General features: G+C 41.3%; 1 protein-coding gene across 1 annotated transcript; it reads right to left on the bottom strand.

Moving 5' to 3' along the window:
- Window positions 1-1,725: 1,725 nt before the first annotated feature.
- Window positions 1,726-9,181, bottom strand: LOC113126964 (CMP-N-acetylneuraminate-beta-galactosamide-alpha-2,3-sialyltransferase 1-like). Its single transcript, XM_026301126.2, has 7 exons — window positions 9,044-9,181; window positions 6,266-6,517; window positions 5,918-6,114; window positions 5,536-5,715; window positions 5,314-5,359; window positions 5,110-5,229; window positions 1,726-3,857 (listed from the first exon to the last, which is right to left on the bottom strand). The coding sequence occupies exons 2-7, from the start codon at window positions 6,500-6,502 to the stop codon at window positions 3,690-3,692; spliced, it is 948 nt and encodes a 315-aa protein (XP_026156911.1). The 5' UTR covers window positions 6,503-6,517; window positions 9,044-9,181; the 3' UTR covers window positions 1,726-3,689.
- Between the last annotated feature and the right edge of the window lie 3,547 nt (window positions 9,182-12,728).

The following is a 12,728-nucleotide window of genomic DNA, read 5'->3' on the forward strand; positions in this document are numbered from 1 at the left end:
ATCCCAATAGACCACTTCGCTCTCAGAGTGCAGGCCTACTTGTGGTTCCCAGAGTTCTCAAAAGCAGACTGGGAGGCAGAGCCTTTAGCTATCAAGCTCCTCTCCTGTGGAACCAGCTCTCAGCCTGGGTTCAGGAGGCAGACACTCTCTGTACTTTTAAGGCTAGACTTAAAACCTTCCTCTTTGACAAAGCATATAGTTAGGGCTGGCTTCAGGCAACGCTGAACCATCCCTTAGTTAGTTATGCTGCTATAGGCCTAGACTGCCTGAGGACCATCGGTGCACTGAGCTCCTCATCCTCCCTTCCCTTCCCCTCTCCTCCTCTCCTCCCCCCTCACATGTATATTCCACCACTGAATCTCACTAACCTTGTGCTCTCTCTCTCCCCTAGTTTGTGCTCTCTCTCTCCCTCTCCCTCTCTCTCTCTCTGTACCTTCTGCAGGTGTCCCTGGTCCTGGAGCTGTATATCGCTGATGTGCAGTTACTGGTCCCACCAACCTGCAGTGTCTATTTGTTGTTTATTGTTGCTGTTCTTTTCTCTCTCCTCTATCCACTCACCCCAACCAAACTGCTTCTGAAAGATCAGTACCAACAATCTGGGAAATCCAGTAACACGCTATGACTGAAACTAGCTGATAGACATCAGTAGTATTTAATCTACTGTCTGTTTATGCACATTTATGTCTGAACAAGTCTTCTTAGGGTTGAAGGGTTTTTGTGCTTGAGCTAAGGAAAGAAGCTTGACAAAGAGATTGAGTTTTCCAATGTTTATTTAAAAACAAGATAGTGACTGAAGTAGAGGAATCAGGGGCCTGTTTCAGAAAGCAGGTTTAGTGAAAACCCAGTGTTTGTTAACCCTGAGATGAGGGATACTCAAGGTTTTCGGTTTCACTAAGCAGGTTCAGATCGACTCTTAGTAAGTTACCGCAGGTAATCAAACCCTGTGTGGACATCTTTTCTTTTCCTGGAGACTATATTTATGAGTGACACCGTTTTTCTGTCAGTACACCTCTTCATGATATCCTCAGCCCTTACATATCCCATATGACTTCTTGTGGACATACTCTAAACTCAGAACAAATTCTTTCAGTAGCTCTTTGTGTTTATAAGTGGACATTATATATCAGTTTTGAGACGTTATGCACAAATCAATTAGTATATTTTAGGGTTTCCACGGCAGCACAGGTAGGACTCATATCCCTGTTGTGGCTTCCTCTGTAAATGGAGGCGATTATATTAATGGTAAGTCCTTCCACAGCATTAATGTACAGGTAAATAGTGTCCTTTAGCATTCATTATAAAAGATAATTCCATCACAGCTAATGCATGTAACGTCATGTAATGTGTTTGTCACTATACTGTTTCAGCACTGCTCTGCTGGCTGTTACACTGATCCTTTAACGTTATGTTTACATGTAATGTACGGTATAAAGATTAGCAAAACAAGTACTACAACAATACTGGACGTTTTGGCATTTGTTGTTGAGTGTATATCTTGAAAAGCACTTGTTTTTGTGCTAAAATGATATGATACCTTTTTAATACCATGACTATATGTCAGGTGTTGGTGCGGGGTGCAGGAGCGAAGAAGGAGAGGTAGGACCCAAATGCTGGACTCAAAGTATTTATTACTTCTCCTGGGATCACCAGGAGAGGGAAAAAACACAAAACACAAAGCCGAATGAAACGGGAAAAACTGAAAGTCACCAAATGAGACGGGAAACTAGAAAAGACCGAATGAGATGGTCGCATACCACACAAACTAATATAAATACTAGGCTAGGCTTACGCAAACTAATGCTTCAGCACAGAGCAAAGGAAAGAGAGACGTATATATAGGGAGAACACAAAAGGTGATGAGACACAGGTGAAATCAATTAGATGAAGCTATTGGGGACCAGTGCGAGGGAAAAGGAAGTCTCTTCAGAGTAAAGGTCCCCAGCAGGAAGTCCCAAAGGGGAACCGTGACACTATATCAGGCTATCAGACTGACCCAAACTTCTGATTTTACCTTATTACTTGGAGATTACATTTCTGCAGAGGGTCTTTGCTGTGTTCGGATTGAATTTCTGTTAACATCCACTACATTAGATATTTTGATTAATCATCTATTAATTTCATGAATCTTCAGTAAGTTATATCAGCTTGTAAATTTCTAAAATGATGAAACACATACTTTATAAAAATAAAAAAACAACTTTATTATAAGCACAATAACAAACACTATTTAGAATAGCAAACAATATATATATATATATATATATATATATATATATATAATATAATCTTGTATTTAAATTACATAAATAGGTTTTTTTCATTTATCAGTTAACTTCATCCAAAGTGCAGTAAAACAGAGTACCTGTGTGTGTTCAGTTTTAAAGGCCACCGAAACAGGACACAGGAGACTATTGCTTGAATTGTTTTTGTAACAATAAAGTACAATTAAATGTTATTCCTTGTGTGCCTTGGTTATATTCTACACTCCCAAGAAGTATGCACTGCTACTGGATAATACAGCTACATTCAAAACCCAAATGCTCAGTGACATTTGTACCTAACAAATATTCTGTTGAAGCTGGGATGGCCGAAATGGTTTGGGAGCCTTGTCTTGCCGTGGGTCGGACTCTTGGTCTTCTTAAGACATCAGAGAACTGATTTTATCATGCCAAAAAGTGGTATTTCATGCCACCTTTTTTAAAAAGCTAGCTTGACCTGCTTAAAGCCAAAACCTTATTAACAGGAGTTGACGCGTCATAATGTCAAGCCATTGCCTCTAGAATGTATAGGTGATCTACAACCTTATTTTAATACTTGTTCTCCCATCCTCTACTGCATCTGTGACATTGTGCAGAAATCTAAACTAAAATACTGCAATGGAACCACTGCTCTAATTGTTTTTAACTACTGTATATTTAAACCAAACTAAAGCAAAATAAAAATGATGTTCAATTCATTTAGTTTACCCATTTCTAGACAACTCTGTCATATCTAAGTGCCATATCTAAGGGTGCATTATACACCTTGCCATCTAGATCTCCATTACAGAAATTTGTGCTACTTGTATATCAGGTCACTTTCCTGTTATTTTTGAAATTATTGTTCCCTCCCTCCCAAAGTGTAAACCCCTCACCTCGAGCCTGAAGCAGGTATAGCATTGTATCTCAGTTCAGGTGCTCACCTGTGCTCATGTCTATTGTTCACCTAACGAGCCTATTCAGCCCAGGTGTGAAGTGAAACCAACTCAGGAGTGTGGGTCTAACGACTCTAACGCCATTTACATAGTTCACCTAATGAGCCTATTTGGGCTAGGGGTGGAGTGAAACCAACCTGAGAGATAAATGTGAGTTTACTACAAGCTTTCTCTCAGACTGATAAAGCTACTTGGATTAGTGAAACGTTTCGACTTAAAAAACTAGAAGTTCAGTTGCCATGACTCAACCGCTAGATAGGATATACTGTAATTATTTATTTATTTATTTATATAATAAAAATAAAACTATATACACTAGCAGATCGAGGTGCAAACAAAGGTTCTCAGTTATTAGTAAGACAATATCTGCCCACCCACAATACTGATAGGTACATGTCCCTATCTTCCATATGAAAAACAACACCTTTGCTTAGGCCCATCTTATGTTGTCCAGTTTTCTTTCAAGGTTTGAATACTTCCAATACACAGAGAAAAATCACCACCCTGAATAAAACTTTAGTGTATGATTTTCAGCTAGTTGCTGGATAACTTCATATTCAAAATGTCCAGGATGTATTCCAGTTTTTAAGTTTTTGTCTTTGAGTTTTTCCCAATAATGACTCCAGTTCCCATCATTGTCTGCTCCATAACCAAACACATGGACCTAGAAAAACAAGAATAAAACCATCACACTATGCACACAGTGATGACAGCTGGATTACTGTGTGGGCTGTAGCATTTTACTGAAACTATTAAGTCATGGTGGTTAACCAAGCTGATATGATGCAGATATAAGACCTTGTCTCCAGATATCTCCTGCTTGTTTGGGTGAGAATGTGCAAGGAGTTTAAAGGTACATCAGGTCACTGTTAGAAAATAGTATAACCTGTCAAAGGGCCCAATATATTTACAATGGCACAGCCTTAATACCCTTTGCAGAGCCCAGGTCAAACACCCTTTAACACACAGGGCTTCTATTGAAATGGTTACCTGACTCTCGACACATTTCAATGGGATTTAAAAAAAACAATTCTCCCCTCTGAACTTGAACACTTCTCAAATTCTTCATGACCTGTTATTAACAAGCTACTACTAAATTACCCCTAACTGCATGTTGCTGAAAAGCATCAAGAGGTCTCATTCAAATGTCTTCACCAGAACAATAGCACAATAGTACTGATTGTTCAGTTGTCATGTGCCTAAAACATTTTCCCAAGAAGAATGTCCTGTGACCATGCAAACTATACAGTTGTCTCTCAGAAGCCAGAGGGAGTGTACATGCATGCTGAGGTATTATTAGATAAACTTTATTCCACCAAACAAGGATTGTGGAGTTTTTCTTATACTTTAGGAAAGGCTCTCTTCATGATCACAAGATACTGTACATGAGGAATTACTATGTAAAGGTATATGTGGCATGTGGAAAACTGGATAACTTGACCCAATCGAACTCTTTAAGCATGGGGTTTTGGAGTGTTGCGTAGCCCTGATCATAGAGGTGATAGTTTTGCAATGATCACATATTTTAGAAGACAAACTGACACAACAAAAAAGGAAATGAGATCAGAAACTACTACTGTGGATAATTTTGGAAGATTAGGAACATATTTTGTTGCGCTTTTGAATTATTTTGTCTAGAACTTTGGACAAAATCTGGATAGAATGTTGCTAAATGTCACAAGATTACTCCATCCTTCCATCCATCCATCCATCATCTATACCTGCTTATTCCTATTTAGGCTCACAGGGATCTGCTGGAGCCTATCCCAGCTCTCTTTGGGTGAAAGGCAGGGGTACACCCTGGACAGGTCACCAGTCCATCACAGGGCACAAGATTACTCACTTTTTCCATCAGTCATCAGTTATTAACAACAATTTGGTGTCAGTCATAAGGAAACTCTAATTTAAAAACTCACCTCATCACAAATGTGCAGGGCAAGAACCACAGCCATAAAGCCAGTGGATGGATACTTGCCCTTATTCTGCAGCCACATCTCATGGACATGCCTTATGAAACCTGGATTGATCACCATTACCTGTTAAGCAGAATTAGCCTTTAGAACAATTTTTATGAACAAATGTTTTTTATTATAACTCAGCACAAGTAAAACAATACTCACCAAATCCTTGTTAGCCGTGATGTTTGATTTTACTGGCATATATGAGCTGTAGGAGACAGAACCAAACATAAATCAAATCAAATTAACTCTTTAACATCCCCACTAAGATAAAAGAGTTGAGGAGGAGTTAAAGGGTTAATTTAACGTTGGAAACGGTCTAGACACAAATGGGGAAAAATAATCACATGTATAATCTACAAAATAATACAAATAATGACTCACGTGCCATTGAATCCTGTAGTTAATGCTTTAATGAGCCACTCAAAATCCATTATCTTGAAAGGAAACAACACAAGATGAGTGGTATTGTCCAAGTCTATGGCACTCTCTGGATACATGATATGATGAGTTGTCCTGTTCCCAACGTCTACTTCATAACCCTTAGTCTGGCCAGCATTCATTCTAAAGAACACAGAAGAAGAGATTTCAAGATTTACTGTCCTCAGCAGAAATACAATACAATGCAAGTACATGCAATACAGTACAAGTGGTTACATGAATTGTGCCTTCTAGTATAGAGTGAAAGACACTGTTTAGGCCTCTGAATCTAATAAATGTTCAAAAGTAGCCAAAGATTAATTTGATTAATTTGGCTGAAATGTACCTTATGATGACATCTTGGAAATCTATGAGAGGCCCATAGTGTGATCCTTTCAAGTTACCAGAGTTCCCCACTACAGCACAAGACCTGCAACGGTCTGGGCTGGGTTCTGTGATCTTTGGACTGGGTGGGAAGATCTTAAACAGCATGTCCACTGTTGCTCTGTAGGTGCTAAAGTTGCGGTTTTCATCCTGTAAGTTCTGACATACCAAACATGCCAGTGTACGGTTATAGGTTGTATTATTAAAGGAACACAAACAACCACAATGAAGGAGGACTGTATTTGCCCTCCTGACCCTGATGTAGGCTACACTACAGAGAAACAAGTTTTCTTGCAAGATGGTAACTTACCTTCCACCAGTCGAAATCATCCTCTGAAAGTCTGAAGTTTGCTGACAAAAATGGTTCCACAGTTTCATTGAATTCCAACAGTTCATCCTCTGATAAACATTTCTCACAAGCACAGACGCTTGTGTTTTGCTGCAAGGAGAAGATCTTTGGAAACCTCCTTCGATCATGTGTACTGAAAAACACACTGATGCCAGTTGCACACAGCAGGAAAGTGAGTAGCTTCCTATTTGTTATCATCTGGACTGCTTAAATCTGTAAACAAAGACAAAGACAAAGAAAACCTCATAAAACCTCTTCCCTGTAGGAAGGTCCAGTGTTTTCTAATGTCCATATCCACCACACTCCTCCTAAAACAGACCTCCCTTTATGGACTATGTCAAATGCATGACAGGAGCTGCTGCAATGAGCATCAAATACTGACCCCAGTGGGTTAGTGCTCTTCACTACAGAAAACCCTAAAATGTTCACAGCATTTTTGTCAACTAATCTTCTGATGATTAAGATCTTTTCCTTTTGGCTGCTCCCTTCAGGGGTCTCCACAGCGAATCATCTGCCTCCATTTAACCCTATCCTCTGTATCCTCCTCACCCACACCAACTATCCTCATGTCCTCCTTCACTACATCCAAGAACCTGCTCTTTGGTCTTCCTCTAGGCCTCCTTCCTGGCAGCTCTAACCTCAGCATCCTTTTACCAATGTATTCACTGTCCCTCCTCTGAACATGTCCAAACCATCTCAATCTGGCTTCCCTGGCTTTTTCTCCAAAACATCTAACATGAGCTGTCCCTCTGATGTCCTCATTCCTGATCCTATCCATCCTCGTCACTCCCAGAGAGAACCTCAACATCTTCAGCTCTGCTACCTCCAGCTCTGCCTCCTGTCTTTGTCTCAGTGCCACTGTCTCTAAACCAGACAACATTGCTGGTCTCACCACTGTCTTGTCCACCTTTCCTTTCATTCTTGCTGACACTCTTTTGTCACACATCACACCTGACACTTTCCTCCACCTGTTCCAACCTGCTTGCACACGTCTCTTCACTTCTTTTCCACACTCTCCGTTGCTCTGGACTGTTGACCCTAGGTACTTAAAATCCTCCACCTTCTTCACCTCTACTCCCTGTAACCTCACCGCTCTACTTGAGTCCCTCTCATTTCCACACATGTACTCTGTGTTTCCAAAGCAAACCTCCACCTCTCTAGGTTTTCCTCCACCTGCTCCCTGCTCTCACTACAGGTGACAATGTCATCTGCAAACATCATGGTCCATGCAGATTCCTGTCTAACCTCATCTGTCAGCCTGTCCATCACCACCATCTCTTCTGATGATTAAGCTAAAGGACTAAATTGTTTTGGATGATAAAGTGCTGAAATCCACCTGTACAGTACATTATAATTTCAGTATATTTATTGAGCTGAAACACGGCAGAGACAGAGACAGATGGATTTACTGACCTGTGACTGTCTGATGGTTTTACAGATGACAAAGCTTCAAAGATGACTAACTACATTTATCGCTCAGCAGAACTGAATGACTAGATTTCAACATGTAGTAAATTTTAAACATAGAAACTGAAATGCTGTTAAAACATTAGGACCATATGTAGCCTAGTTTCAAACATGTTTACATTTAGTCCAGTTTTAAAACCTCACATTTTTTTTAAAAACCTGACTGGACTGTGACAGTTGTCCCAGTGTTATAAAGACTGACAGTGTGGATTTTATTCTGAGCCCAGGAAAAATCTGATGATGTCTATATAATATATAAATATCTATATAATATTTGAAGAACAGAGAGATTGCTGATGATCTGGGCAATGTAAGTCAAGACAGGGTAACAACTGCGCAGAAATGTATTGTAGCTCTATTCGTCTTGTCATCCAGTATGTTGTTTTGTCTACTAGGGATTTACTGCCCCCTGCTGGAAAGGAGAGGCAACCTTTCAGGTAAAACAGCTAAAATAGCACTCATTCATGTCCAGTGGTCTCATACTTGTTACTCAGAGTAACTCAGTAACAAATAAAGTTAATAGTTCATTGTCCAGTATCGCAGGAGTGATCCTGTTTCCTTCCTCCTCTTTTCCTCAGTGTGCATCTGTAACTAAACTAAACCAACCCAATATATACGTGTATGTGTGTGTATGTGTGTGTATGTATATATAGGCTAATGGAAAACGTATACGTACTGTATAACGACACAGACACGCTTCACACGAATAAATGGCCTTTAAACGCAGTTACATGTTTGGCTTGTGAAATTAGCCTTGCAATGGAACAAAAGCTTACATCACAGGTGTGGTGAGTAAACAACACGAGGGCGCACTGTCTCTGTTACAGTTTGATTCCCGACGATGCAGAGCACTACCCTGTCCTGCGCGTGTTGATGAAGCATCTCATTGTTTAGAGGATCTGACTTTTACCTCCCGTCCTGAAACGCGCGGCTGAGGGACTTCATGTGGGGTGACTACAGGTTAGGAGCGGGTGTACCCCAGGTGTCACGGCTATGGCGGTCTGGGTCATTCATACAAAACACTCCCTATAAATTAGAGCTGCCTTAACATAAAACATCACATAACAGTCCCTAAAACATTATGGCTCTAACAAATACCGACGATGCTATGAACTATTAAGACTAATTCATTAAAGTGATAGCAAAAAGCCAGAGCTCATTAGATAACAACGAATAAAAAATATTTCAATTTAATGTCTCAGTTCCCAATACATCATATAACAATACAGTATTCAGTAAGAATACAATCCTATGGCTCTGTTTATCTCTTACCTGTTTCCCACAGAAAATAAAAATCCGCGTCTATTCCGTAGGGTAAAGATATATATCCCACTGTAGGGAGCTCCGGGTCAGACAAGAAGGTTCAGCCACACACCTGATCCTTTTATATACTAGGACCTTCAGGAAGACACGCAGGATTTCCCGATAGTAATGTGGGAGGGAGTGGCTTCCGTATAAAATAATCTAGACCAAAAAAAAAAAAAAAAAAAAGACAGAGAGAGAGAGAGAGAGAGAGAGAGAGAGAGAGAGAGAGAGAGGGAAAGAGAGCGAGACCGAAACACACACAGCCACAACATAGGGCTTTGTAAAATCTAGATGAGCTGTAGGACATGAGAAGTGTTTTACCAATGATCAGAATAAAAAAGGTACAGCTCCAGTGCCTGCGGCTTCCAGCTTCTCTCCATGTCGCTGTAGTGGAGCATCAGACTAGATAAGGAGGATATAAAGCTGTATCCATCCATCCATCTATCCATCCATCTATCCATCCATCCATCATCTGGTTTAAATTTTGCAAACCCAGGCCACTGTGCTGCCCACTTTTAGATATCTACAATTGAATTTGACTAGTCAAAAGTCAAATTATAGATATATTTAATACACTTTTTACTAGTCATAATTCCAGTTACCCAGTTATCTGAAATATAGCACATGTATGAGATCTCTTAAATATCTTTTTGGATATCGAAAATGCATATATTACTAGTCACAATTCAATTGTAGACATCTGAAAATTGAGTTCTGACTAGTGAAAAATGCACTGTAGATATCTTAAATGACTTTTGACTAGTCAAAATTCCTTTTAAGATATCCAAAAAGACTTTATGGATTTCTGGTAAAGGTTTTAACGGATGCCATTTTCACATAAAATGGTTAAAGTGACTATCCAGAATTGCCTTTCAGGTATTTAAAATGACATGAGCCAAATCTTGTTGTGCAGTTGTGTAGTTTGCTGTTCTGTCTGGCTGGCAGGTCATGGATGGTCCATAGGTTCCCAGTGTCGAAACTGTGTGGTGTTGGTGTGTGGATGTGCTTGGTGGACGCCTCTGGTGCTTGGCCTCTCCCTGCCTTCACACACAGGTGAGTGGTTGCATCGAATGGTCTGTCCATCACTTGTTTGGATGCAGTAGCTCCTCTGTGTCTGCAGTCTGCGTTACCTTTGCAGGTTTCCAGGATCCATCACCTTGTGAAACGGACAAGTACGCCGACAGTTAGTTGGAGCAGGGGCGCTGCAGATCTGTTGTAGTATGTCTCTTGATGATGTTGGCAAGCTTTCCTGCTCTCAGGGAGAGCAGCTCCGGCTGCAGTTGTTCTGCAGTCATGGGGAGCATAGACAGACAGCAGGTGACTTCAAGTTGTCCACTGGAGTGTTCCTGTATTTGAAAAGGCCAAGGTAGGGGTCTTTGTTTTCAGCTTTGGCTTTGTCTAGGATGCATTTTGCTGCATAGATGTTCCTCTCAGCGAGACTGTTGCTCTGTGGGTAGCGCAGGCTACCACCATATGGTGGTGTGGTTAAAGTCTCATGCCTCTGCGATGGAGAATTCATCCTAGCTGAAACGTGGTCTATTGTTGCTGATGACCATCTCTGCGATGCCGTGATGGGCAAATGCTGACTTGAGTTTGGTTATCACTGATAATGAAGTGCAGCTTGGAAGCCTTTCCATTTTGAAATATCTGCTGTAGCAGTTTGACTATGAAGTCTTGTGAGTTCTGTGTGAGTGACCTCTACTTGCCGTCGTCTCTGAAGTATATCGTATGAAAGTAGGGGCTCTTTGGTGTTAGCACTGCGCCTTTCCTGGCATATGGTGCACTGCTCCACTGCTGCTTCAATCTGTTTCCTCATGCCAGGCCAGAAGAGGAGGTCCCATGCCCTGTGCTTGCTTTTCTCCACACCTATGTGTTGGGTGTGTATGCACCATATCATGTCAGCTCTGACTCTTTGAGAAACAATGATCTTATCACCTTTAAGCCTTATGCTGTTGATTTCAGCGATTTCATTCATGTGGTTCCAGTATTCTTAGATGTTTGGTGGGCATTTTCTCCCCTCATCGGGCCATCCTGTCTTTGTGATTCTTTTGAGTGCAGTGAGCTGAGCATCTTGTGCTATCACCTCTTTGCTTTCCTGCAATTTACTGCCATTCATTGACAAGCTTCTGGTGAGGGTGTTCACCTGTGCCTCCATACTTTTCATCAGGTTGTTGTCCTGGTATTCGATGGACTTTCAAGAGAGGGTGTGAACCACCAGTATTTCAGGCGGTGGACGATGTGGATGTTGTATTTCTGAAGCTGTAGTGTCTTCCCATGCAGCCGCGGTGGTTCTGCAGCCAGTGGTTTCCACAGTAATATTTCTAAGGGTTTGTGGTCGGATTCTACGATCACTCCGTGGCCATACATGCACTCATGGAAAAGTTTGCACCCAAAGTGAAACAGGGAGATTTGTTTAATGGCATCTCCCTCAACTAAAGGTTCTCTTAATTACATACTCAAAGTTCAATAGATGCATATCACTGAGGAACACACATACAAGTCGGCAACTGATAATGAAACTCACTGCAAGTTAAACAAACTCCACTAACTAGTGTACTCACGCTCTTCACAACAAGCGAGAGAACAGAAGACAGACCATCCCAATGGGGAAGGTGATACGAACCACTACTGCCAACTACGGCTAACACAAAGATCAATGCTTACAGCTCTTTTTCCATTTGAGCATAGATGCATAGGCAATGGGTCTGTCTTCCTGGAGGATTACTGTGTGACATTTTGAAGCATCTTCTTGGACCCTAAACTCTTTCTGAGGGGCAAAGTATGTAAGCACAGGGTGATGTGTTATCAGTTGTTTTTGCATAAACACTTTGTCATGGACCTCATCTCATATGAGCTCACTGTCTTGTTTCAACAGCTGTTGCAGTGATGCATTTACCCCTCACAGATGTGGTGCAAACCTGGCCAGGTAGTAGATCATCCTGAGGATGGTTTCCAACTTCGATTTGTTCTTTGGTTGTTCTCTTGGCCTGCCTTCACCTTTGTCAGGTGTGGTTTGCCACTGTTGCACAAGCGCATGTGGCCACAACTAGGGGTTCACTATGGGTTCTGTTACATTGCAAGTAGTGTTGTTTCCTCCATCTTGTTGAGTTGAGAGGGTGTTGGGGTCTCTGCGTGGTGGGTATACCACAGGTGTCACTTTTGGCTCGACATGGAGATTGCACTCACCTGGGAACTCTTCTATGGCTTGGAAGATGTCCACATACTGTTCTAGCAAGCTCTGTGTGTCTGTGCCGGGCTTCTCTCCCTCCTCAATATGAAGTTGATGAAGTTCAGGTCCAGGGGTGCCTTGGGGTCAACAAGTCTAACATCATGAACTGCTCTAATATTTACACTTAAGCCAGCAGGTACCCTTCACATTCAGTAGTTCCCCTCCATAGGTGGTGAGCAACTCGGTGGCTGATTTCATTTCAGTGTCTTTGAACAGTTTGAAAGAATGGTGTTTGTGTGTCAGTGTCTATTTTAAATTTCACTTTCCGTGTTTCAGTTTCTGCACAAGCCTGTTTACTACTTTTGCCAGTGTTCTTAGATGTAAAACCATCAAGTCACAACTCTGTCTGTTCATCTTCTGTACATTGTCGATGCTGGGGCTATGTCTATGGCTTTGTCCAGTGTCAGCTCTGCACTGTGGCTA

This window comes from Mastacembelus armatus, chromosome 11, assembly GCF_900324485.2.
Source record: "Mastacembelus armatus chromosome 11, fMasArm1.2, whole genome shotgun sequence".
NCBI classification, from domain to species: Eukaryota; Metazoa; Chordata; class Actinopteri; order Synbranchiformes; family Mastacembelidae; genus Mastacembelus; species Mastacembelus armatus.